This window comes from Benincasa hispida, chromosome 3 (genome assembly GCF_027475165.1).
Source record: "Benincasa hispida cultivar pf3 chromosome 3, pf3_genome.v1.1, whole genome shotgun sequence".
NCBI lineage: Eukaryota > Viridiplantae > Streptophyta > Magnoliopsida > Cucurbitales > Cucurbitaceae > Benincasa > Benincasa hispida.
In genome coordinates this window covers 35041411-35068280 of record NC_143480.1, presented here as the reverse complement: position 1 = coordinate 35068280, position 26870 = coordinate 35041411, and the positions used below count along the sequence as shown (strand labels likewise).

Sequence of the window (26870 nt, the reverse complement as noted above, 5' to 3'; positions counted from 1 at the left end):
AAAGTGATAGACACTAATAGAAGTTTATCAGTTCTATTAGTGTTTTTTTTTTTATCAATTTTGTAAATAGTTTGACATTTTTCTATTTGTGAAAATTTTCATTCAATAAATGTTAAATTAAATTCTATTCTACAACTAGTTTCTAACTAATTTTTTTAACCGTAACTATTAGTGTTTTCTTTGAAAACATAATAACATATTGTATACAAATTATTATTATTATTTAATTAATATCGATGCAAATTAATTTTAAATGACTAAATTTAAGATTATGAAAATATGTAGACTAAAATTAAACATTTTAAAAAAAAATCAAAATAAGTAATTATTTTAAATATTAAAAATATTTTTAAATAAAACAAAATGTTAGTATCTATTTTGATAGACAGATTTTACTATATTTATAAATAAATTAACTAATTTTCCTATATTTAAAAACAATTCATCAAAATAGTGTATATATATGTATAAAAGAAACTAGGTGTATCCATTTATTGGGTAATTATTACTGTATTTATATGTAACTATTTATTGTATTCAATTAAAATGGATTCGTAACTATTTATTTAATTTTTTTTTTTAAAAAAATAGTAGTTGATTTTATATATATGATCGATAGTGGTGTAGGTAACAAAATAATAATAATAATAATAATAATTTAAAAGAAAAAAAAAATCAGAGAATAGAAGCAACCAAGGATTCCATGGTTTTGTTTGATTGGTGAAAAACAAAATAAATCCTTCATTTCCCCCTCAATGCTTTGCTGCACTTAACCGCAGCCAACCCAAGCAGCGAAAAAAACAGAGGAACTTATTGGGAGCAGGTGCAGTTCTTCCTCTCCGCCGCCGCCGCCGCCGCCCCTCTTTTATCTTTTCCAGCTCCGATCGCTTGCCTTCCTGCCACTCCAATGGAAGCTCTTCTTCTCAACGCACCCACTTCACACCCAATTGCTCGAAGATCTCTCCTTCTATCCTCACCTTCCTTCTTGAATGGAGGAGCGTCCATTTCGCTTGATGACAATCGAAGCAGAATTAGACTTACCAGGCCTCCATTCATCCAAGCCACGCTTTCAAAACACACCGTTGACATCCCTCCTAATTCTGTAACCAACACTTCGGTTCCGACTCTTGGAGACGCATTGGCAGCCACCCCTTTGCCTCCTCGCAAGAGGGTGTCGGCGGATTCGCTGCAGTTCCCGCCTGGATATCTCGGCGCTGTTCCGGACCGTTCCGGTTCTGATGATGATGGCGAGGATAGTCTTAATGCGATGGAGTATTTGACCAGAATCTTGGGTTCGAAGGTGTATGATGTGGCTATTGAATCCCCGTTGCAGCTTGCGCCGACGTTGTCTGAACGTTTGGGGGTGAATATCTGGCTCAAGAGGGAGGACTTGCAGCCCGTAAGTGAATTTTTAGTAGGGTTTCTTATTCTTTTTTATTTTTGGTTAATCTATCGGTTTGAAAATTAGCATTTCTTTGGTCGTTTGTTCGAGGATTCTGTGTGAACTACTGCCCATATTTTCAATTTAAGCTTTTGTTTAACATGTAGCGATGACCATTGAGCATTCGTCGACTTATTTTTAGTACATCAAATTGCGGCTGTACTGTCTTTTGGTTTCAACATCAGATGATGACGGTTGCTTCTGTTGATGGGCCTTAATGGATGATTTTGCTAAGTAGTCATGGTTTTAACCCTTTTTTTAAATTTTATTTGTAGGTGTTCTCATTCAAGCTTCGTGGAGCTTATAATATGATGGCAAAACTTCCGAAAGAACAGTTGGACAAAGGAGTTATATGCTCTTCAGCTGGAAATCATGCTCAAGGAGTTGCATTAGCGGCTAAGCGATTAAGATGTAATGCTGTAATTGCTATGCCCCTTACTACACCTCAAATTAAGGTGCAATAATTTCTTCAGCTTTAGGTTCTTTCATTCCCCCCTCCCCTTTTGTACTGGTGTTTCATGTAGATAACAATGCTGTTGGTTTGCTAATGAAAATGAGAACTTGTAATGTTGCAGTGGCAATCAGTTAAAAAATTGGGTGCAACTGTTGTTCTTGTTGGAGATTCATACGATGAGGCACAAGCATATGCTAAAAAGCGGGGCGTAGAGGAAGGCCGCACATTCATTCCTCCTTTTGATCATCCTGATGTTATAGCAGGGCAGGGTACAGTTGGGATGGAAATTGTGCGTCAAATAAAAGGCCCATTGCATGCAATTTTTGTGCCAGTTGGGGGTGGTGGTCTAATAGCTGGTATTGCTGCTTATGTCAAGAGGGTTTCTCCTGAGGTCTGTTGGTCATTTTAAGCTTTCCTAACACCATCCTTTTCAGTTTCAACGATAGGGATTCTTGATGTTACGCTATTTCTTAATATATCTGTTCTTCCCTCTAAGAAACCAGAGTTAAAATATTATCTATTACAGAGACATCACTTGGCCTTATTTTTCACATCTTTCATACAGGTAAAGATTATTGGGGTAGAGCCATCTGATGCAAATGCTATGGCATTATCATTATGTCATGGCGAAAGAATAATATTGGACAAGGCTGGAGGTTTTGCTGATGGTGTAGCAGTTAAAGAAGTTGGTGAAGAGACTTTTCGCCTTTGCAAAGATCTCATGGATGGTGTAGTTCTTGTTAGCCGTGATGCTATATGTGCTTCGATAAAGGTTTGGGCTTCTTTTTTCTCTTTCATGCACATGCATCTCATTGTCTTATACATAACAAGAATGACTTCTCGTTTAATATAAGAGTTGATTAGCATGTTCTGCAAATGTAGCTTAATTATGTTAAATTGTATGCTTTCAATGAAATCGTTGTTGTTTTCTGTTTGTTTGTTTTGTTTTGTTTTGTTTTGTTTTGTTTTGTTTTTTTTGTTTTTTTGTTTTTTGTTTTGTTTTTTTGCGCCTTCTATTTGCATACTTCTGGTTTCTGATGGGTACAAGACTGACTTTAGTTCTGAACTTATATGGAGATGCTTGTTGATTGTAAAATTTCGATCTCCACTAGAATCAGTATCATGTGTTTCTTATGTACAACAATCCATGTCCAGTAAATCTAGTAACTACACATCGCTGTTACTTGTTTCATATGCATTTGTTGAAGCCCATATGACGATTCCTGATCAGTCTTTATGCTTCCACAGAAAGGATCACAGCGAAGATTCATTTGAACTAACATTTGGGGAAATAGATAAAAATGCTATTGCAAATATTGACATTCTTAACACCTAGTGTAGATATATGCTCAAACTATGACCAGTCTTTTTGTTTTCTCCTTTCAATGGCACTTGGATAAGAACTATGTGATTTTTCTTGTGGAACTTGTCTTCAATATTCTTCGAGCTTTGGTTTGAGCAGAGGTTTTTGATGTTTATTATTTTATCACAGGATATGTTTGAGGAGAAGAGGAGCATCTTGGAACCTGCAGGTGCTCTTTCTCTTGCTGGAGCCGAGGCATACTGCAAATATTATGACTTGAAGGGAGAAAATGTTGTGGTAATAACCAGCGGTGCAAATATGAACTTTGACAAACTGAGTATAGTTACTGAACTTGCCAATGTTGGTCGTGAAAAAGAGGCTGTGCTCGCAACTATATTGCCGGAGATACCTGGAAGCTTTAAAAGATTTTGTGAACTGGTTTGTTTATTTGTCTTTCGAAGTTTTCTTGCTAAACATCAATCTTGGTTGATATTCGCAGACATTAGAATGAATGCTAACTGGGGAATTTGGATTTTCAGGTTGGGCCTATGAACATTACAGAATTCAAGTATAGATATAGTTCTGAAAAAGAAGCGGTTGTTCTTTACAGGTAAGTGCTTATCAAGCTATTGCCAATATCAATTAAAACTTTTTTCCAGTTTACAGTAGCTTTGTTGATTCCAATTTCATCTGAAAGAGAAGGGAAAATGAAGCTGCTAAAGGGTAAGAAAAAATCAGTAATAAAAAAGAGTGATTTAATGAGACTAGTAAAAACAAAAGCAAAGAAAACATAAAGAGGGAGTTTTGTAGTAGGTATTTGAAGATTTTCAGGTTGGAGTGTAATTTTTTCTTCTTCTTGACACTAAAGTTGGCTGTTGAGTGCTGATTTTGGTTCTGGTTGTGGGTTTGAGTTTTTTTTTTTTTTTTTTTTTTTTTTTTTTTTTTTTTTTTTTTTTGTTTCCCTGTTCCAAGGAAGTACATAGGTGACATCTTAAATAATATTAGGTCTTTCAATCAGGGTTATCTGGAATAATTTGTGCTTGTCTATTTGGAAGGTCTAGCCTTTTTCATGTGCTCGTTGGTATTGGTTTATACTGGAAAAATCAAATACTTTTCGAATGATTTGGGGGTTATGGTTAGAGGGGAATAGGAGAGTTTTTGGCGGGGCTTGAAGGATTTCGAGTGGAGGCGTGGTCTTCTATGTGATATAATGCTTTCTCTAGGTGTTTGTCACTAAGACTCTTTGTAATCAACAAGTGTCGGAGTGTCCAAGTGTCCAACACATGTACAACATGAACACGCTAGCTAAATTAAAGTGTCCATGCTTCTTAGGTCTTCTGTAATGTTTCATTTCTTCTCAACCAAAACATGTATGTTGAATTAAACAAAAATGAAGTCCTTTTCTAATGATGGGATCTTGAATACTTTCAAATTTGTCATTGTTGCAAAATGTCAATATTGTTCTAATTACTAATAGGCTAAGTTTTTCTTGGGGTCCTATGGTCGAGCTCCTTGTCTGTTTTTAAGTTGGTTTCTCCTTATCAAGATGGATAGCCTTGATTTATTTATCTTTCATGTTGGGTCTTATTTATTTAGTTATTTTGTATTTCGCTATACTTTGGTGTATTGTGGGGAGTATCTAAAGAAGGGAGCATATAATAATATTTGTTTTCATCGTTGTGCTTTGCAGTGTTGGTATCCATATGCCTTCCGAACTAGAAGAAATGAAGAATAGGATGGAATCGGCTCAGCTTGAAACTTATAATCTCACAAAGAATGATCTTGTAAAGGATCACTTGCGTTACTTGGTAAGTACTTCTTTTTTTTGGCTAATGAATTTAGCAAATGCCTACAACAATTGCTTTACACGAGCATAGTAAAGACGCTCCTTCTTAACCAGCTTATGGTAGCTCACTGTTTATATGTTTTTGTCTCTATTATAAGGGACATCTTACATGCATAATTGGTGTGGTCATGCGCCTGAATATATGCATTTGATTATTGACAAGTTGAATTTTTTAGCATAAGAAAACAACCATATCATAACGAGCTTGCTGCCAATAAAATGGTGCTGTTGAAAAGATTACCAAGTGGGATTTATCTAATTTAATACCGTTTGATAACCATGGTTAAAGGACTTATTTTTTGAATTCTTTGGGTTTTTTCTTTTTTCTTTTTTCTTTTTCCTAATTTTTCTTCAAAACTTGGCTTTTGAAAACACTTGTAACAAGTAGAAATCAGAATAAAGGAACTTATGGTAGAAGTAGAGTTTATAAGCTTAATTTTCAAAATCGTGATTATAAGAGACTTAAATTTTCAAATTTAGTTTGCTCCACTAACACCTAGGAATGGGATTGCTAGTTAGCCTTCAAGGGAAGGAGCTCTCTCTCTCACTCACTAGGTGTCATTTTTATCCAAGTGATTGTGTGTAATTTGTAGGTCCAAGTAGCCGATGGGTAGTAGACAGGGAAGGAGATTTGCTCGTGCTAGGTTGAAATCCTAATTCCTAACCTTGTTTTACTCAAAATCTTGTGTTTCTACATTATTTGTATGTATTGGATAAAAATAAATTTCAGATTTTCGCATATTATCACATTGAGCTTAACTGGAAATACATCTTCCATGTTCTTCTGTTCAACACATGATTACTCTTTGCAGATGGGAGGCAAATCAAATGTTGAAAACGAAGTTCTTTGTCGTTTTATTTTCCCGGAAAGGCCAGGTGCTCTAGAGAAGTTCTTAGATGCTTTGAGTCCACGCTGGAACATTACTTTGTTTCATTATCAAAGCAAGGTTTAAAACTGGGATCTGACTTTTAAATTACTCTTTTATTAGGAAGACTGTTTTCAAGAACCTTCCATCCGCTAACATATCGAATATTTTCTTCTTCAACAGGGTGAAACTGGTGCAAACATATTAGTTGGGCTTCAGATTGAAAAATCCGACATGAGCGAATTCCATGAACGTGTTCGGAGGGTCGGATATGATTACGTTGTGGTAACTGATGATGGTATCTTTCAGCTTTTGATGCATCATAGACCATCTCACAAGGCCGCAAATCTCTTAAGTTGATCCAAATATCGACATATTGATGACTAAACGAAAGCGGGTAAAACAAGCTACTCCAAATCTTGTACATTGTATTAGAGACGTGGCATTCTGTACTTCAAAAGGCTACCAAGTATCATCCTTTACCATGAAATTTTGTTATGTGTTTGATTAACTTAGTGTTGTCTCTACTTTTACACGATTAGGGGTGGGGGATCATTTCAGATACTCTCTTCTTTGTGTTGATGTTGGAATAGCTCTGTTTTATTTGTCCAATTCAAAATAATGGATGATGATGGAAATTAGTAGAGTCAAGAGTGGAGTCTACTGGTAAAGTCATAAGTCTGTATTGGGGAAATTGACCAACTATCCTTGTCTGAATGAAATGATGCAAGTAGTACTAAAACTAGATTTTACTGCTTATTCTGTGTTCAAGTTGCTTGAGAAGTAATTTTATAGCTTATATTAATAAATTTATAGCATAGTTTATTTGTAAATTGTACCAATTTTTCCATGTATTATTGCAGTGAAAATGTTGAAAGTTATGTTAGCACATGTTAAATTATAAAAAGTAACTGAGTTTTTTTGTTTTATTTTAACAAGCATCCATATTCTTTTAAAAGTAGTTAAATAGAAAAATAAAAAGTGTGATGGCAACCAGGGTGCCTTTTTAAAAACATTTTAAGAATTCTTTTTACAATCTTATAATTTTAAATTATTGGAGGTTCATCTCTCGAAGAGACGACCTCATTCAGATAGCATTTACCGCCAAGAGTGTACACATGTTCACTACTCCAACCTACAAAGAGATGACTTTATGTGGCAGATGAAATTGTCTACATGGCAATGAGACAACTTTACGGAGACGACTCCACTTGAAAATTTAAAACTATAATCTTTTTAAAATAGTTTCAAGATTAAAATACTTTAATAAAAAGAAAAAAATAAAACCTCCATATTTTTTTTTTCTTATAATTTAGCCCACATAAATTTGGAGAAGATTGAACGAATTTATGTGTTTTTAATATTGAACTTTATAACATTTTTCTTCACTTACCTGTATAAGCTTCTGCCACCCTCCATTAATCCCATTTACTCCATTCCACAGCTTCTTCCATAAAATGATAAGAAAACAGCAAGTATTTCAGAAGAAAAGTTTTTGCAGCAAATAGTACTCTTTCAATTGATTTCAGCATTTATTTTGCTCCAACCAATCCTAAGCAAAGATAATTTAATGCACTCACTTTAATCTTTAAAGACCATAATTCTTATTGAAACAATCATTAATTAATTAATTAATAGTTTTTATAAAAATCTTAAACAGGACTGAAAATCTAAGGATGTGCCAAACCATGCTTCTTCTTGGGGAAATGAACCATACCATGCAAAGAAAAGAGAGTTATGGCAATTTGACTAACGCTCTTAGAACCAATTTTTCTCAATAAATTCTCTCCCATCTGCCCCCTGCATCTTCATTCACTCTCCCTTCTTCTTTCTCTCTTGCCAAAACCAAAAAACTTTCAACCTTTTGCTACAGAAAATAAAAAATGCAGCTTCCAGTCAGTGGCTTCTTGCTTCCCTTCAGCCTTCTAGCTCTCATTTTTCCAGTGGCTATCAGTGGTCCTCTTGTTCCTGCACTCTGCATCTTCGGGGACTCGGTCGTCGACGTCGGAAATAACAACAATCTTCTAACAGTTGTCAAGGCTAACTTTCCTCCTTACGGAAGAGACTTTGTTACTCACACACCAACAGGAAGGTTTTGCAATGGCAAGCTTGCCACTGATTTTACTGGTATTTTTCCATCCTCTTCTTTTGTTTTTCTTCAGTCCTGTTTTCATCATTTCCAACCAGTTTGTTTCTGTTCTTTTATACACAGCTGAATTCCTTGGATTTTCTTCATATCCTCCTGCATATTTGAGTCAAGATGCCACTGGAAACAAGCTTTTAACAGGAGCCAACTTTGCTTCTGCTGCTTCTGGCTTTTATGATGGCACAGCTCAGCTATATGTAAATAATCTTCTCTACCTCTTCATTAGTAGTTTATGAGTTGTGTACTAATAGCTAAGCTAGCACATGAGAAAAGATGTTTAGATCTAATATATGATTGAGATCGTGAATTCAAACTCCTCCATGTTGGCTCTCGTTTTAAGTTTTTGAGTCTGATGCTTTAACATACCCATGTTTGCATTGTTTTTGCAGCATGCAGTTTCATTAACCCAGCAGTTGAATTATTACAAGGAATATCAAAGCAAAGTTGTAAACATGGTGGGAACAGAGAAAGGCAATACTATATTCTCTGGTGCAATTCACCTTCTTAGTGCAGGCAGCAGTGATTTCATTCAGAATTACTATGTTAATCCTCTTCTTTACAGAACATACTCACCCCAGCAATTCTCTGACATTCTCATTACATCTTTCTCAAGCTTCATTCAGGTTTCCCATTTTTTCTATTTCTGTTTCCTCTTATTTGCAGATATATAATGCATTTTGAGGAAACTGAGAACAGATGCCAACAGTTTCTCTTTCTCAAAACCTCAAATTTATTTGTTATTTATTTTCATATTTTTGGCCCACCTAATTGTTCTCCTAACTAATGAGAGGGAAATGAGAAAAATGGGAAGTGTGTCTTTCATTCTCAAAAACTCCATATAAATACATATCTTGAATCTAAAAATAGATTCCACAATGTTAGCAACTAATCCCACTAACTCCACAAGGATAGGAACTTAGACTTGACTACAACTAAAAATAACTTCAACTATTTCCTAAAAACTAGGAATTGACTAGACCAACTCAAAAACTAATTTGCAGTTTTGAGTTACTAACATTCTCCTCCTAACTCAAATATTGCAAACACCTAACTTGCTCCTAAGAGCTTGAAAACGACTCACACAAAACCCAGGTTCAACAAGTGATCATCCATCTTGTTGTACCATGCCCTAGGAGCTTGCTACAACCCATGGAGAGCCTTCTTCAACAAATAAACCTTCTACTCTTATCTTGATATGATGAATCCGTCTGGTTGCTCAACATAGATCTCTTCTTCTAACACTCCATTTAGACACAACTAGTAGCAACCTGATTGTGTCCATTCTTGCAACTGGTGCAAAAGTCTCAGAAAAATCAATTCCCCAAACTTGTGCATACACCCTTTTTGATGAAAATGTTCCAACCTCTTGTACCATAACTCAGTGTCATTTACTTGATACTTGAAAGCTATATGCTCCTTCTCGAGTGGATCCAACGAGAAGCTCTTGTGTTGCATCTTTATTTTGAACAACTCATTCCCATTGGAATCAGAAATGAGGCACTTTCCTTCTTCAAACAACACTTTGAATCTCTTCTCTACTAATTGACCAACGCTTAACAAGTTTTGATCAATTTCAGGGACAAACAACACTTCAGTAATCAACTTGGTTCCGGCACAGCTCTCTATTGACACTGTGCCCTTCCCCTTTACTTCTAGATACTCATCGTTTCCTATCTTCACCCTTGACTTGAATGACTTGTCAAGGTCCTTGAACAACTCTCTGTCACTTGTCATGTGATTGGTACACCCACTATCAACCAACCAACCATCACATATAGTGACTGATGAGAAACAAGTAGCCACAAAGAGTTGATCTTCTTCTTGTTGTACTACAACATGTGCTCCTCCTTGCTGTTGAGGATTTTCTTCCTTACAGAATCGTTCAATGTGCCCCAATAAATGACATCTTCTACACTTCACATCTGGCCTTCTCCAGCATCTGAAATGTGGATGATTCTGCTTCCCATAGTGCTTGTATGTACTACCAGCATCCTTTGCAACAGACTCTGAGCTACTGCTGCCACTTCCCTTCTTCTCTCTTCCACCTTCTCCCTGCTGCACTCTAGGGTTCAATGCCCCCTAAATTCTTCCTTCTTGTCTTATCAACCTCCTCTGCTCTTGTGCTTGCAAAGCACTAACCACTTCTATCACCTTGAGTTTTGAGAGGTCTTTAGTATTTTCTAAGGAAGCAATGATTGCTTCATATCTCTCAGGTACTGAAACTAGAATCTTCTGAACCAATCTATTGTCAGATGAATTGGTTCCTAATGTTCTTTCCTTGTTAGCAATCCCAATCAACTTATCTGAGTACTTTTTAATGGACTCAGAATCCTTCATTTGCATTCTCTCGAATTCTCGCACCAAGTTCAACACTGTCATGCCTTTAATCCTCTCATCACCTTCATACTCACTTTTGAGGAACTCCCAGATCTCCTTGCCGACTTCAAGGCCATAATTCTATTGAATATTGCGGGAGACACAACTGCATATAGGCAAGCTCCTTCCTAGTGACCCTCTCCTTGTAAGTCTTGATCTGATGTATTGTTGGGTTATCAGGAAGTAGAGCAATCTCATAGTCTTGCTCAATTGCTTCCCAATAATCACAATCCTCTATGTAGGTTTGTATTTTGATAGCCCATGCCTGGTAGTTTTCACCATCAAACACAGGTGGAGCCAATGGAGAAAGACTGTTTGATCCTAATTCCATCTCTAACAACTCTCACAAGTGTATCACTCAGTTTCTCTCGGAGATATTTCACTGATTCTCTAATGAGAGAGAAATGAGAAAAATGGGAAGTGTGTATTTCATTCTAGAAAACTCCATATAAATACATATCTTGAATCTAAAAATAGATTCCACAATGTTAGCAACTAATCCACTAACTCCACAAGGATAGGAACTTAGACTTGACTAAAACTAAAAATAACTTCAACTATTTCCTAGAAACTAGGAATTGACTAAACCAACTCAAAAACTAATTTGCAGTTTTGAGTTACTAACACTAATGTTGGCTAAATTACTATCTAAGAAGTTGTTAGGAACCAAGGCAGTATGGGATGCCTTTGTCCCACATTGGTTAGAATGGGATGACCAATGTGGTACTTAAGTGGCTTGGCTCTCCCACCCCAATAGCTAGCTTTTGGGTGTGGTTCTCCAAGGTGTTTAAGTACCTAATAGAAGCATGGAAACTTAGCGTATCTATATCGTCCTATCGGACACTCCAATTGACACTTGTTGGACATGTATCTAGCATGTGTTAGTGCAACAAATGTGTTAGACATGCATATAACACTTGTTGAGTAGACTACAACATACACATGTATGACAATAATGATAGATTGAGTATGAAATATATCAAACTAATTTCTTAAGCATATAAATACAATAACACATTGACTTTGAATTTTCTTCTAGTATAAAATGATATATATTTTAAAAAATATATATTTTAGTAAACGTGTCCTTGTCATGACCATGTCCTAGATTTTTTTTTAAAAAAATGTCGTGTCTCCATGTCTATGTCATGTCATATCCATGTCTTGTATCCCCATCTGTTCTTCATAGATTTCTATATGTCAAGAATTCTTTGAGCCTCATGTATTGAAGTCATGATATTCGACCATTGAAATGAGTTTTTATTGAGAGTGTTTTTAACATCAAATACTACTATGTTAAATAATTGTTTTGATTAATTGAGGTGTATGCAAGTTGGTCTAGAGACTCATAAGAAAAATCAAATTTATTTTGTAATATCTGCATATATTTCTTTGAAAACAACAGCATATCACAATCTTCACTTTGACAGAACCTATATGGACTGGGAGCAAGGAGAATTGGGGTGACAGGATTACCTCCATTGGGTTGCTTGCCAGCAGCTATCACCCTCTTTGGTTCTGGTAGCAACCAATGCATCCAAAGGTTAAATCAAGATGCCATTGCATTCAACACTAAGCTGCAAAGCACATCTCAGAGTTTGCAGAACAGATTCTCTGATCTCAAGCTTGTTGCCTTTGATATTTATCAACCTCTCTTGGATATGGTCTCAAAGCCTGCAGAAAATGGTAAAAACCTCCTTAAGCAGCTTTACATGGAACTTAAAATTAAATGATATGCAGATGAAAACATTCTCAAAGTTTTGCATACCCTCTTTATGTTATTGCCTACTAATTTGTTTTGAGATCATTCTGCGTTGATGATGGAAATGTTCATAAAAAAAATCCACAAATTTTTCCCAATTAGCTTTGTTTACAGTTTACTTGTCTTTGCTCTTTGAGCCCTTGAGAACCCTCTCAAGCCAGTTTTCAAAGGCGGGTTTTACGCTTGATTCAAGAATGATTTTCCCTCTCTTTCTCAGATTGATTACTTCCATCACATCTTATAATTATCATCAGAGATCAAAATACAGATAGAAAGATGAAAATGACATTTTAGATGGAAACTGACCTTTCCAGTTGGAACTTTGAATGTCACAGGGTTTTTCGAGTCAAGAAGGGCTTGCTGTGGAACAGGAACAGTAGAGACCTCCTTCCTTTGCAACAGTAGATCAATTGGAACATGCTCAAATGCCACTGGCTACGTTTTCTGGGACGGTTTTCATCCAACTGAAGCCGCAAATCAAGTCTTGGCCGGGGATTTACTTACTCAGGGATTCAGCCTCATCTGAAAGTGTTGCTATTACAAGATACTGGCAATTCTTCTGCTACACATTTTATCAAACACCTTGCGTTCGTTCCATGTTAACCCTTATCAAACAGTTCATTTGTGTGTTGAAATGCTTTGATAGTTGAACTCAAATCCTATATTGGATCTTATAGCACAAAAGATCAAGTTTAGTCTGTCAAGTATGAGGATGATTTAAGTTTTTGAACAATGGATGATGCTTTTGGGAGACATCAACAACTTGAAATCATTTATCACACTCACTCTTGCCAAACGTCTGTTTCCTTTTTCCTTTGTAGCTTTTCAAACCTACATAACAAAAGTTATTGCAACATCAAAAGTTTGAAAGATTGAGCACAAAACTATATATATATATAAAGAAAAGAAATATCTCTTTTCAATCTTCTTCCACCACCCTGGTTCATTTTTATTTAGAATATTGCTTTTTTCCTCTTTTCTTTTGAGTATTACTTTTTATTGAAGTTTGTATTGCAAACTAATGGTGACATGGTGATATCATTTATAGTTTTATCACACTTTTTAGCTAAAATAAAACTTCAATAGCTTCCCTATTAAGATATCACTAAAGTCCATTTGTACCTAATTCATTGACAGGTTCAAATCCTCATATCCTACATTATTGTATTAGAAGAATGTAAGATCGTCGTACTACAAGATATCAATAATCTTTCATTCTCCATTTTACATCTTTTGGTTGAAATGCCCCTAAATTATGCTAGACATTGTGATATAAAAAAGAAAAACATACAAATAAAATCCACATACAAATTTTGAGTATAGTTTTTATTTAGTTCCTAAGTTTCAAAACGTTATATTTTTACTCCTAAATTTTGTATTTAGTTTTGATTTGATTCCTAGGTTTCAAAATGTATACTTTCACTCTTAAGTTTTATTTGTTTAGTTTCCATTTCGTCCATGGATGCCTAGAGTTTACATATTTATATTACTCTTCTAATCTTTCATGTAAATTTTCAATTAATTAATTTAAAAGGATCGTGATGGAGATTTTTTAATTAATTTTAATAGTGAGAAAATTTTGTATAAAAAAAAAAAAGTAATTTCCCCTTCATACTATTTGAAGAGAGTTATTTAAAGCAGAAACCTTGTGGATTATATGTATATCTACTCCCGACAGTTGGGGAAGGAAAAGAAAGCAAAGAATGAAGACTTGAAAACAGAGCAAAGAAAATATCAGTTATGGTTATGGTTAAAGTTGGCGCCTTTGGATGAAACTATATGAATGGACGCCATTTCTGCACCTTCTCTTCTTCCTCCCACCATCTTCTTTCGCTTTTCTTCTATGCCCACCAATCCTTCTCCTTCCCCGCCTCCGCCACTTCTATATAAAACTTCTTTATCTATCTGTAACCCAAACCCTTCTCGCCGCCCATTCAATTCCTCTTCTCCGACCCAATTCCTCACCTGTCCACAACCCCTCGTCTCTATTTCAGAACCCCTTTTCGCGTCATGCCCTGTAAATACCTCTCTTTCTCCAATTGCTTCCGGCTTCGACTTGCTTCGCTTATCCACTCGCTACAGAGACCCTGACCTCGCCAGAACTGTTCATGCTCGCTTTCTCAAGCTCGAGGAAGATATTTATCTGGGTAATGCTCTAATTGCGGCTTATCTCACATTGGGACTTGTTCGAGATGCTGATAAAGTCTTTTCTGGCCTTTCATGTCCTAATGTTGTGTCTTATACGACGTTGATTTCTGGGTTTTCCAAGTCGAATCGTGAAGATGAAGCTGTTGAGCTTTTCTTTGCGATGTTGGACTCAGGTATTGTGCCGAATGAATATACTTTTGTTGCAATTTTGACTGCTTGCATCCGAAATATGGATTATCAGTTAGGTTCACAAGTTCATGGTATTGTCGTCAAATTGGGGTTCCTGAATTGTGTTTTCATTTGCAATGCACTTATGGGATTTTATAGTAAGTGTGGGTTCTTGGAACTTGTACTTAGATTGTTCGACGAAATGCCTGAGAGAGACATCACTTCGTGGAATACTGTAATTTCGAGTTTGGTGAAGGAGTTCAAGTACGATGAAGCATTTGATTACTTTCGTGGTATGCAGCTATGTAAGGGGCTTAGAGTGGATCATTTCTCTCTTTCTACTCTATTGACTGCCTGTGCGGGCAGTGTTAAGTCAATGAAAGGCCAACAACTTCACGCTCTTGCTTTGAAGGTCGGGCTAGAGTCTCAATTGAGCGTGAGCAATTCCCTTATTGGTTTCTATACTAAATGTGGGAGTGTAGACGATGTAATGGATCTTTTTGAGGCAATGCCAATAAGAGATGTTATTACTTGGACAGGAATGATTACATCATACATGGAATTTGGGAAGTTAGATTTGGCAGTGGAAGTCTTTAATAAGATGCCGGAGAGGAATTCCATCTCTTATAATGCAGTTTTGGCAGGACTTTCTAGGAATGATGACGGGTCAAAAGCTCTGGAACTGTTCATTGAAATGTTGGAGGAGGGCGTGGAAATATCGGATTGCACATTGACTAGCATCATCAATGCTTGTGGGTTGCTCAAGAATTTTAAAGTTAGCCAGCAGATTCAAGGCTTCATCATAAAGTTTGGTATTTTGTCAAATTCTTGTATTGAAACAACATTGGTTGACATGTATACAAGGTGTGGAAGGATGGAGGATGCTGAAAAGATGTTTCGTCAGGTTTCATTAGAGAATGACAACACTGCAATGCTAACATCAATGATTTGTGGGTATGCTCGAAATCGGCAACTTAATGAAGCAATCTCTCTCTTTCATTCTGGTCAATCCGAAGGAACCATTGTTATAGATGAAGTTGTGTCGACATCAATACTCTCTCTTTGTGGGAGTATAGGCTTTCATGGGATGGGGAAGCAAATGCATTGCCATGCACTTAAATCAGGTCTCATAACTGATACAGGGGTAGGGAATGCAACGATTAGCATGTACTCGAAGTGTTGTAATATGGATGATGCCGTCCGTGTATTCAATACAATGAACATGCAAGACATAGTTTCCTGGAATGGTTTAGTTGCTGGGCATATACTTCATAGGCAGGGTGATAAAGCCTTGGAAATCTGGAAGAAGATGGAGAAAGCAGGAATAAAACCTGACAATATTACGTTTGTTTTTATTATTTCAGCCTACAAACACACTGGATTGAATTTAGTTGATAGTTGTCGTAGTTTATTTGTCTCTATGGAAACTAAATACAATATCAAACCCACTTCAGAGCATTACGCATCCTTTATCAGTGTTTTGGGTCGCTGGGGTCTTCTTGAAGAAGCTGAAGAAACCATCAGGAAGATGCCTTTTGAACCAGATGTTTATGTCTGGCGTGCTTTGCTTGATAGTTGTAGAATCAACAAAAATGAAAGGCTGGAAAAACTTGCTGCGAAATGCATACTGGCAATAGAGCCAAAAGATCCATTTACTTACGTACTTAAATCGAATCTATACTCTGCTTCAGGGAGATGGCATTATTCTGAAAAGGTGAGAGAGGATATGCGAGGGAAAGGGTTCCGGAAACACCCAAGTCAGAGTTGGATCATTCATGAGAACAAAATTCATTCATTTTATGCCAGAGACAAGTCTCATCCTCAGGTAAAAGACATTTACAGTGGACTAGAGATACTAATCTTAGAATGTTTAAAAGCTGGTTATGTTCCAGACACAAGTTTTGTTCTTCAAGAAGTAGAGGAACGCCAAAAGAAGGAATTCTTGTTCTATCACAGTGGAAAATTAGCTGCAACTTTCGGGACTCTAATGACCAAACCGGGAAAGCCTGTTCAAATTGTGAAGAATGTCCGTTTGTGTGGGGATTGCCATGCCTTTTTGAAATATGTTTCTATTATCACCAGAAGGAAAATATTTCTCAGGGATACTTCAGGGTTTCACTGCTTTATAGATGGCCAATGCTCGTGTACAGATTACTGGTAACTATTTTACACTTCTAATTAAATCATTCATAATCTCGTATCTTTATGCTTAGAATCTCTTGAAACTATTATATTTAGGAAACCACATCTTTGCTTTTGAAGAGAATAGCTCTGATGAAAATAATGAATTACTTATATTAACATAAAATCAAATGGGGGTGGGTGGACAAAACACCTAAAATTACAGGAATCAAACCTATAAATCTAAAACAATAGGGAAAATTGTCTTAAATCTGAAAACCTAAAAAAACAAAAGGGTAAATTATATTAAGCCTAAAAACTTAAGAAGCAAAAATATCCTAACAAGCAACTTGAACTGCGAGCCGATTATGTTTCTTGCAACCAGTTTGTCCAAGATTACTTTTTGTAACTTCAATGGAACATTTCCTTTTTCCAAGACATGCCTGCAATCCAAAAGAAAAAAAACCATCAAAAACTCACAAAATTAAAGCCCAGATTGTGAAACAACGAGTGCCATATCCATTTAACAGAGAAGTTTTACCTTTTCGATGACTGAGAAGGCAGTGGAGGAATCACAAGTACCCTTCTGGAAATTGTCGCAAGTGCCACGAGGGTTCCCAAAGCTCACAAAATTGATTTCTTTGATGGTTCGATCATGACATGATAGCTCCAATGTGCTTCCTGCGTAAGGCTTTGCACACACTTTTTTCACTCTTGTTGTCTGGATATCTATATCCAATGGCACCCCACCAAACTCTTCAAACAAAATCAGTGTGTTTTCTTGGCCTTTATTCAGGTACGATCTTGGGATATGATACCTACGTAATTTTCAGACAACCATTACTTTCTTTTCACTTGAAACACTAAACAGTCATATTATACAAGTTAAGTTGTATGCCCAAAAACTCAAAACCATACCATCGTTGAGTAGGCTTTCCGCAGTTAGTGACGCACTTGCTATCGTAGTAAGCCCCACGGAAGTCACAATTTGAAGAGCAGCCATTTTCATTTGCAAGATAACTTGGCCAGTACCTTCCAATGCTTTTTCCATTTACCCAAGCATGCCCCTTTCCCATGCCCAGTAAATCCACCACCACTCCTTCACGTCCTTTAGGAGTTTGGAAAGTGGTCTACACCAAACAAATTTTTAGAATTAATTTGGGTGGATTGTTACAGAATATAGGTTTTCAAAAGTAAGTGGGAAAAAGAGAGGAAATGTAATACCTTATACCAAGTGAAATTCTGGTTTACTGGGAGATCGTCAGAGAGCCAGGGCTTCCTAAATTGATGATTAGGATCGAAAAATTCATATTTTTCACCATCCAAACCAATTTTGTAAGTCCATTCATTGGTTGACAAATCCCTTATTGTTTCTCCATCAGCAACCAATTCAACTGGGCCATGAACTCCTGTCTCAGCATTCTCAAAATGTGCTCCATAATTCTGCATGTCCCAGTTAAAATTTCAGGTTTGCAATTAAGGGTTTTTTTCCTTGTGAAAAGGGTATTTAATGTACTTACAGGTAATCCAACTGTTGCACTTAATAGAACAATCTGGTTGAGTCCATGCCTTAGATTCCTAACTTTCTTCTCAAATGTGAAGTCATATTGGCCGTTTGGAGCATACTGTGACCCTGGTATTGAATTTGAAGCTTATCAATATATGAATTAGAATCTTTTTATACATAAAAATGATTTGAGAATGGTGAACTTACCAATATGCTTCTTGTTGACAAAGGCATGAAGTATATGGCCATGAGTCTTAACACGTAGTTTTACTGTCTTGCCAAAAAGTGGATCGGATCCCTTAAGATGGAAACTGAAATCGGGCGCCGGGGGAGGGGGGGTATAATTATTATGAATATGTTTATGATTCTAATTATAATCAGGAGATAACTAAAAGGTAAACTTACCCTGTGAGGTACCACAAGTAATCACTGGAATCATTTGTGGCAACCTTTTGATCAAGAAGCCTATTAGCAGTGATAACACTTCCATCAACTACACCTTCTTGTGTCATATATTCTATTTTCTCGTTTCTCCATTGCCATTTGAATGGCTTTTTTATTTTTCCGTCTTGGCTTGAAACCTTCTCCCTTATTGTTGTCTGAGTGTTTACCTGGTAGATAATCATAAATTCATAAAACAAATAGGATTGACTTGTAAAAGAGGAAAATATAATAATGGAAGGAATGAGATAATTTAGTACCTCTGCAGTATTGTAAACTTCAAATTTGCAGTCGGGAAGAATACTGACAGACCAACCAGGAATATTATATATTCTATTTCCAAAAGTTATATTCCTGTCACCATTTTCTGCATTTCCAATGAAGCAACTTGATTTCCCCTTATAGGTGTAAGTTGTTGCCTGTTATAAATATGTAGGTCACAGTCAGTAATTGTACTAAATTACAATATTTTAACCTTAAGAGAAACAGAGTGAGATACTCACTGTTGTCAAATGGCCATAATCAGTGTGTTTAACATCACCATAGGTCAAAACTTTCTCCATTGACATCAAAAGTTCATGAAGTTGCTTCAAATGTCCCCACTTTGGCTGGTTCATATTCCCTAACAATATATTTACATATCTTAGATCAAACTCCCATCGTTAAAATCAAAATTATTAATCAAACCGGAGTAAAATATACCATATTCATCCAGTGGTGCATTGTAATCATAAGATGTTGTGATATAAGGACCTCCCGAAGTTCTACCGAAGTTTGTTCCACCATGATACTACAAAAGAAATCCAATCATATTTAAAATAAGATTGGATCAAAATTCTTTATACATTAAAAAAAAAAAAAAAAAAGTGATTTTAGGGTAAAAATTACCATATAGTAATTTTGCATGGAACCACCATATTGGAAGAAACGTCCAACAGCAAATGCTACATCCTCAGCTGTTCTCAATGGGTCCCTTGATCCCCATTTCTTGAACCTAAATTTATGTTTTTTTAATTGATAAAATATTTTATTTTCTTAAACGAAAATTAAATAAAATATAGAAATTAGAATAGGTAAAGAACAAACCAGCCAGTCCAATTCTCAGTCCAAATTTTAGGACTGTTTTTGCTATTGGGTTTGAATTGGTCACAGTAAAAGCCATTGCATGTATTAATCTGTCAATTTACAAGATGAAATTGAAAATAAATAAAATTTAACCCCCAAAAAAAATGAGGAAGGGGCATTACGGTAAATTCATACCATGGGTTGAGGAGCATCTCCTTCTTGACACATTATCCAAGGAACACTAAGGTTGTAAGATTGTGCCAACTCAGCACACCACTTCACATATTCATTCCCCGCTTCACCGTACGATCCTTTTATATTTCCATACTCATTTTCAATCTTTTTTTTTTTTAAGGAAAAAAAAACCATATTAGTATTCTTCATTTTCTTTAAATAATAATAATAATAATAATAATAATAATAAAAGAATTTAAAAAATTGAGAGATATTTAAAAGGAAAAAAAAAAACCTGGGCAACGATGATGGGTCCTCCTTGTGATGCAAATAGCTCATTTTCCTTCATTTTGTTTACTATAAATGTGGTAAATTTTTCCATCTCATCCTAAATCGCAATTAATTTTAGCATTATTAACCAAATTAATTATTAATAATACTAAAAAATAAAAAATACAATACCATGTAAACTTGATTCTTTGTTCTGAATTGGATGCCGGGAAGGTTATGCAACCAAACAGGAAACCCACTGCAAAGAAATTTAAAAATAAATAAATAAATAAATTGAAAATTGATACAAATTATAAAAAAAAAAAAAATTAAAAATAAAGAGTTTACCCATAATTCCACTCTGCACAAACATAGGGTCCAATTCTAAGAATAGCATAAAGCCCTTGTTCTTGTACTGTTTTAATAAACTTTACCAAATCATTATTTCCTGAAAAATCATACTGATAAAACCAAAAGAAAAGAAAAGAAATTTGTTATAAATAAATTAAATACTTTAATAATATAAACGAATAAATATTTTGATAAAAAAGAGAGAGAGAGAGAGAGAGAGAGAGAAAAAATACTTGGCCACGCTGAGGCTCATGGGCATTCCAAAATACATAGGTCTCAATTGCATTAATGCCACCTTCTTTGGCTTTCTTCATCAACATTGGCCACATCTACATTAATTATAACCAAATTCACATTATTAATGAAATTATGTACATAAAAATAGAAACTAAACAAATTAATAATGAATGAGACAAAAACTAAGTTTACTTCAGGAGTGCTACGAGGATAATGAATGGAACCAGAAATTATAATTTTTCTTTCCCCATCTATCTTTAGAGCTCTTCCATCATAAGAAACTGAAATTTTCTTTGCAGAAGAAAGTATGGCCAATGCCAAAACGACACAGTTTAACAACACAAAATTTCCTCTCCAACCCATTTTTCACTTGAAAATTAAAGGTTATGAACTCTTAATTTTTCCTGAGTTTCTACCAATAGGCGACTCTCTATTTATAGAGCTAAGTTATGTTTTTTTTTTAATTTTAATAAAGTTTAGATTCTGTTATGATTTATTTTTTAGATTTTTCTGGGTTTTTTTAATAATGAAAATAGATTATGAGCCGTCGGGATCATATCCATTTTCTGGAAGATCAAGGTCAAATAATAATTTTTTTTCTTAATTTCACTTAGGAAGATCATTATTCACTTTATGTTTTTTTTTTTTTTTTTGGTTAGTTGTATTCACGTATTAAATTAAATGGAATAATGATATCTTGATTTTTTTTTTTCAGTGCATGATACCTTGATTTCATATCACTCTTAAAATATTATTGATTTCAAAATTATACTGCTAGAAGCTCGTAAAATTTTTTAAATCATTAATTTCAAAATTATATTTCTAGAAGCTCGTAAAACTTTTTAAATCATGATCTCGTTTGTTACGATTGTGTTCTCTGATTCTTTTTTAATTAACTTTATAAAAAAGTTTAGAGTATATTTGAGTGCAAATATATTTTTTCTTCACAAATACAAATACAAGAATTTAATCCAACGAATCTGACGTAAATTAAGTTCTATTTTATTTTCTGAACTTAAATTTTGTTCTATTTTAAACCTTAAATTTTAAAAAAATTGTTTTAATCCTTAATAGTCCCTATTATTAAAATTATGTTAACTCTTCAACATAAATGTGAGGGATTTGTATCGCCAACATATACCAAAATTTTGAACGAATATCTTTTAAATTCTCTCGCTTTGCACCTTATTCAAAATTGAAACTCTAGATTTTTTTAGTATAGCTCACTTATTTGGTATCTTAGTTATCTAAAAAGGTTAATTAAATCTTAATATATCAATAACCTAAATAAGCACTTTTTGAAAAATTCAATGATTAAAACAAATATTTTAAAAGTTTAAGAACCAAAATAAATTAATATTCAAAATTTAGGGACTAAAACGAATATTTTTAAAAATTAAAGAATCAAAATAAAATATTATTTAAAGTCTAAAGATCAAAATAAGATTTAATTTTCTTTTTGGTTTGTCAATATCTAAATTGTAGAGAGGGATTTGATTTTTTTTTTTTTTTGGGTTAAATTTTACCAAATATTCGGTAGGCTACCCAGATTTTGAAGAGTTTTATTTTTATTATTTTCAAAATTTGTTCCGAGAAAGTATCATTGGATTTTTTTATTTTATTTTTTTTCTCTTTTGGTTAAAATGAGATGGACGTTGTTGTGATTTTTAATATCTACAAATTGGAATGCATACATCTAGCAGGTAAAAATTGATTAGGTAAATTATTTAAATGGTTTAAACAGTATCTGATTATATAAATTATAATAGCAATCATAATATTTTATATAGTTGTATAATATGCCTTCTAATTTTTACAAACGCCAATTTTATGTCATCTATTTTAATAGAAAAAGTGAAACTTTAATCTAGAGCATAATTGAAATCTTCCCAAATTCCAATTATACTTTATATAATTTAAACCTATTTTAAATTTCAAATAATAATTTGTCAACCCCACATGTCGTAAATAAATAAATAAATAAAAGGTCATAGGTTAAATCTATGGTAACACCTATCTAAATTTTAATATTCTACAAATTTTCTTAACACGTTATAGGGTTAGACAGATTGTCCTGCGAACACGCACGAATATAAAAATAATAATAAAAAAAAAGCCTTAAATTTTCTTTTCCACCTATTAAATCAATTTTCAAAATGTTAAACCTTTCACCAAATTTGGTGTCCAACGAATTCATGATGCGTATGCAAATATGAAATGTCTAATAAAATATTAGATTTTTTATTTTGTATCTAGTAGATTTTAAAGTTTTAAACCTTAAAACTATTGGATAGGTTAAAAGTTGTTAGATATACAAATTAAAAATCTAAGGACTTAAAAAATTTAGAGATTTATTAGATATTTCTAATGTTGAAAGACGTATTAGGCTTAAAAGTTTAAAAATACGTTAAGATTTCTAAACTTCATGATATACAAATATAAAATATGAAGTTGATAAACTTAACTTATAATTTAACGTAAATGTTAAGTTACTTCATAAATTTAGTTCACATAATTCAGGTTTTCATTTAAATATCATCTAATAATTTTAAATATTTAGTTTTTATATTTAGTGGTAAATCGTTTTAACTTTATATTTAGTGGTAATTTTATGATGGATAAAAATCAGTGTAAAATTTAAAAGGCAATTACTTTAAACATTCTTGTAATGTCAGATTTAGAATTCATGCTAATGGAAAAGGCAAACTTTTAAATTAACATTTTAATATAACCTTTCAATTCTAAATTAAGAGGCAAATTGGACAAAGACTATAATTTTGAGTATTTGAAATTTTGACCCAGCCAATTGAGTTTATAATTCATGTACCTTATGTTGAGATTAACAAGCTTATACAGATTTTTTCTATGAAAATAAAATAAAATAAAATAGAAGACTTGCATAACTTGGATCAACAAATCTACCCCCAAAAAAAATATATTATAAACATTGTCTCCTTAAATTTGTGTACATAAATTTAGGGGTAACAATAATGGATAGTAGGTTTAGAGTCATTAATTAAGTGTAAATGCAACCTTTAAAAAAAAAATTACAAATATAACAAAGTCTATTTATGATGGACTCTTATTAGTGTTGTGGTCAATGATAAACTTCTATTAGTGATATAATTTATCAATGATAGACTCCTATTATTGAATTTTGTTATATTTGTAACTTCTTTTGCATCGTGTTATATTTGCTAATATTTTGAGTTTGATTGCTATATTTACAACTACATATAAATTTTATTTGAAAAGTAAACTTATTTTGTATGCATATGGTTATGCTTATGTTTTTCTTATGCAATATAATTAAAATCTTAGTTTAAAAAGATAATAGGTTTAAATATTGCTTTTGTAACCTCCCGAATTTCAGGAAAATTTAAGTTAATTATCTAAAATTATTGAGTTTAAATTTTCCTTTCATTTGAAAAAATGGGATTAAATCGAAATAATTGAAAAATTTTTATTGGTTAAACTGAATTTAATTGACTAGATATTCAAATGATTATCTTGAAAATATTGAATTTTGATTTATAAATTTAATAGAATCTTTGGAAATTTTGGAGATATTGTGATAAAATATTGTATTTATCTTTTCAAAATTTGAAGAAAAAAAAAGAATTGAGATTGAGTGAAAAGAGGCCAAAAATTGGGCAGACAATTCGGTTTTTAGCCATAACTTCCACAGAATTGGTGATTGACGGAGTTTGAATCGTCGTGCTCATTTTGAATGGTTGGATCGTTGTTTGAAGCTCTGGTTTGTTCGTAATTGTTGCTGAACAAAATCTGAAATTCTCCTTCTCTCACCCTCGCAAACCCTCCTCATGCAAGACCCTCACTACCAGCCGCTAGCTTAAACAATTTATGTCGTTCGACAGCAACACCCGTTGCCTATCTATGGTAGCCACGAGTCGACCTGCCATTAGCCACCACTGCCCGATCTTTGTCGGAATCTTGAGAAAAACATTGGGTAAGACTTATTTTCCTTTACCATCAAGCTAGAGACCATTTTTCATTTTGCAGAAAATTGGTAAATATCGGTAAGTTGTTGGTTATTCTTTTGGATTGAGAGTAATAGTGGGAAAATTAAGTTATTGATTTTGGATTTAATTTTTTATCAGATTGGTTAATTGAATTAAGTTTTGGAATTTGGACTTTTGTGACCAAGTTGAGGTAAGTGGTGCCAGGTAGAAGCATGATTATTATGAGCATGTTTGAATTTCTACTAAGTACTGGAATTATTATGTATGTGATGTATGAATAGACCAATAGTTTACTGTCAAGACACATGTTTTATTTTAGAGGAATGACGAGTCTAGTTTCATGGACGGTTTGTCTACGGGCCGCTAGACATGTGTGAGTCCGACAAGTTCACGTTCATGTTATTTTTCATGTTTAACGGTGTGCCTACAGGTTCACTCCATGCTCCATGTTTGACGGTGTGCCTAGTAACGACCCGAGTTCAGGAGGGGTACATGAATGAACCAATATCACATATGAGAGAGATTCTGAGGAGAGGAAAGTATGGTTAAGAAAGGCTTAAAAGAATTGAAAGTTAGTACCTTCATTTTCGTAAGGGAGATAAAGGATGATGACATAACCAGGGAATGTCAGGGCCGAATCCCAAGTCTGAGGTGTTACAATTTTGGTCTTTGCACTTTTGATTTTGGTTAATTTTGATTCAAGTACTTTTAAACGGTTTATTTTGGTATCTGTACTTTCAAAATATTCATTTTAGTCTCTACACTTTCAACTTCGATTCATTTTGGTCTTTATACTTTTCAAACACTTACTTTGGTCATTGTACTTTTAACTTTATTTTATTTTGGTCTTTCAATTTTCAAGGAGGAGTTATTTTGATCACTTGAAAATGAATGGACCAAGATAGTTACTCTTTTTTAAAATAGAAGAAATAAAATGAACATTTTGAAAGTATAAATACTGAAATGAAACAAAATTGAAAGTATAAAAATTAAAATAAACTTTTTGAAAATATATGGATCAAAATAAACCAAAACTAAAATAAAATCTATAATTGTTTAGACAGTATCCTTCGAAAAAAGAATCCAAAATCCGTATTTATTATTCATTAAAAAAAAAAAAAAGTGAGTTGAAAATAGGTCACGGTTTGAGGAAGATGAAACGAGAGAAAAATGAAATTGGGGACGGAGGGAGTCTACCCGACACGTGACGAAAGAGAGAGGGAAACAAAATTACCAAAACGCCCCGAAACTCTCTTTTCCAATCTTTTAAGAAATTTAATTTGACAACTTAAAAGTTGAATTTATTTTGAAATTGGTACTAAATTGTTGCAAATTAAATAACTAATATTTGGACACTTTTTCGCTATACAAAATTTTAAAATAAAAACTCTTTATAGTATAATATAAAAGAGAGATCCAAATCACAGATATTTTAATTATTAATATATATTATATGTGTCTGTGAAAAAAAATGTATCCTATAATTTTATAAGCTTAAGATTCATTGGACTTTATATTTATGACACCTTGTTCAAGTATCAAAATCATGTATGATTTTATATATTAACTATGCTCTCACCTACTTATAGCGGCGGTGGAGATAGACATGCATGGCGACCACCAATCTCCGGTGCGGCGGTGCCGGTGCGTTTAATGCCCTTATTAATTATGACCAGAATTTAGTCAACTAATTAGAACCAAAAATCATACCATTATTAATTGCTCTTCCATATAATAAATATCAATTAAAATAGATACAAATATTATGAATATTTACTTGCACTAATTTAATTTCTTCCTACTTCCAATGACTTTATTCAAATCCACTCAAAAAGTTCTCTCTGTCCTTACTAAATAACGCCCAAAATTTTATCAAAATAAAACCTTATTTTCCATTATAATGTCCTTTGAATGGTCAAAAAAAAAAAAAAAAAAAAAAAAAAAAAAAAAAAAAAAAAAAAAAACACGACTTTGGTGAAAAATTGAAAGGTGACATAAGAAAACGCACATTCTAAAAATAAATGACGATCTGATGTCCTGTAACTTCGAGTGTCACAAACTGCCTGGTATTGTTAGATCTATTACTTATATTGTTAGATAAATGCATTATAAATAGACTTATTTGATGATCCTAAATGAGAAGAGTAAATAATCTTCAAAAAAGAGTATTGATCGTATTTTTGTGTGCTTACTAAAACTATACACTTCATA

General features: G+C 33.7%; 4 protein-coding genes and 1 long non-coding RNA gene across 6 annotated transcripts; 3 read left to right on the top strand and 2 right to left on the bottom strand.

The window, feature by feature from the left end:
• The first annotated feature begins 637 nt into the window (after positions 1-637).
• On the top strand, positions 638-6669 carry OMR1 (L-O-methylthreonine resistant 1). 2 transcript variants are annotated; one of them, XR_016528191.1, is made up of 10 exons: positions 713-1399; positions 1717-1896; positions 2017-2286; positions 2461-2667; positions 3388-3636; positions 3738-3808; positions 4889-5006; positions 5638-5688; positions 5857-5991; positions 6094-6669. XR_016528191.1 is itself a non-coding variant. In XM_039025688.2 (9 exons), exons 1-9 carry the CDS (start codon positions 908-910, stop codon positions 6268-6270), a joined length of 1899 nt encoding a protein of 632 aa, XP_038881616.1. In that variant the 5' UTR covers positions 638-907; the 3' UTR covers positions 6271-6669. The 2 variants fall into 2 exon arrangements, 1 of the variants encoding a protein (XP_038881616.1); XM_039025688.2 differs by lacking the exon at positions 5638-5688 and having other exon boundaries at positions 638-1399.
• Positions 6670-7570: 901 nt separating this feature from the next.
• Positions 7571-12947, top strand: LOC120073080 (GDSL esterase/lipase At5g03820). Its single transcript, XM_039025690.2, has 5 exons — positions 7571-8037; positions 8123-8253; positions 8446-8679; positions 11863-12118; positions 12530-12947. Exons 1-5 carry the CDS (start codon positions 7794-7796, stop codon positions 12718-12720), a joined length of 1056 nt encoding a protein of 351 aa, XP_038881618.1. The 5' UTR covers positions 7571-7793; the 3' UTR covers positions 12721-12947.
• Positions 11782-12640, bottom strand: LOC150037220 (uncharacterized). Its single transcript, XR_016528192.1, has 2 exons — positions 12501-12640; positions 11782-12106 (listed from the first exon to the last, which is right to left on the bottom strand). It is a non-coding gene; the product is annotated as an uncharacterized LOC150037220 (long non-coding RNA).
• Positions 12948-13847: 900 nt separating the features above from the next.
• Positions 13848-16722, top strand: EMB175 (Pentatricopeptide repeat (PPR) superfamily protein). Its single transcript, XM_039026758.2, has one exon. The coding sequence runs from the start codon at positions 13978-13980 to the stop codon at positions 16669-16671; it is 2694 nt and encodes an 897-aa protein (XP_038882686.1). The 5' UTR covers positions 13848-13977; the 3' UTR covers positions 16672-16722.
• A 58-nt stretch (positions 16723-16780) lies between these two features.
• LOC120073530 (beta-galactosidase 15-like) lies at positions 16781-21039 on the bottom strand. The gene is made up of 18 exons (XM_039026369.2): positions 20869-21039; positions 20673-20768; positions 20437-20549; positions 20281-20347; positions 20114-20206; positions 19840-19983; positions 19666-19754; positions 19468-19573; positions 19282-19369; positions 19083-19201; positions 18840-18998; positions 18544-18749; positions 18346-18449; positions 18152-18264; positions 17856-18074; positions 17550-17761; positions 17173-17449; positions 16781-17074 (listed from the first exon to the last, which is right to left on the bottom strand). The coding sequence occupies exons 1-18, from the start codon at positions 21037-21039 to the stop codon at positions 16970-16972; spliced, it is 2481 nt and encodes an 826-aa protein (XP_038882297.1). The 3' UTR covers positions 16781-16969.
• Between the last annotated feature and the right edge of the window lie 5831 nt (positions 21040-26870).

Bases quoted from the DNA above. Each gene is read 5' to 3' on its own strand.
- LOC120073530 (XM_039026369.2), bottom strand. From the start codon at position 21,039: ATGGGTTGGAGAGGAAATTTTGTGTTGTTAAACTGTGTCGTTTTGGCA. The intron at 19,984-20,113 runs GTTTTTTTTTTT...AAAAAAAAAAAG, and splicing joins GACCCATCATCGTTGCCCAG to ATTGAAAATGAGTATGGAAA. The intron at 19,755-19,839 runs GTATGAATTTAC...GTAAATTGACAG, and splicing joins GAGATGCTCCTCAACCCATG to ATTAATACATGCAATGGCTT.
- EMB175 (XM_039026758.2), top strand. From the start codon at position 13,978: ATGGACGCCATTTCTGCACCTTCTCTTCTTCCTCCCACCATCTTCTTT.
- LOC120073080 (XM_039025690.2), top strand. From the start codon at position 7,794: ATGCAGCTTCCAGTCAGTGGCTTCTTGCTTCCCTTCAGCCTTCTAGCT. The intron at 8,680-11,862 runs GTTTCCCATTTT...TCACTTTGACAG, and splicing joins CTTTCTCAAGCTTCATTCAG to AACCTATATGGACTGGGAGC. The intron at 12,119-12,529 runs GTAAAAACCTCC...TGAATGTCACAG, and splicing joins CTCAAAGCCTGCAGAAAATG to GGTTTTTCGAGTCAAGAAGG.
- OMR1 (XM_039025688.2), top strand. From the start codon at position 908: ATGGAAGCTCTTCTTCTCAACGCACCCACTTCACACCCAATTGCTCGA. The intron at 2,668-3,387 runs GTTTGGGCTTCT...ATTTTATCACAG, and splicing joins CTATATGTGCTTCGATAAAG to GATATGTTTGAGGAGAAGAG. The intron at 3,637-3,737 runs GTTTGTTTATTT...TTGGATTTTCAG, and splicing joins TTAAAAGATTTTGTGAACTG to GTTGGGCCTATGAACATTAC.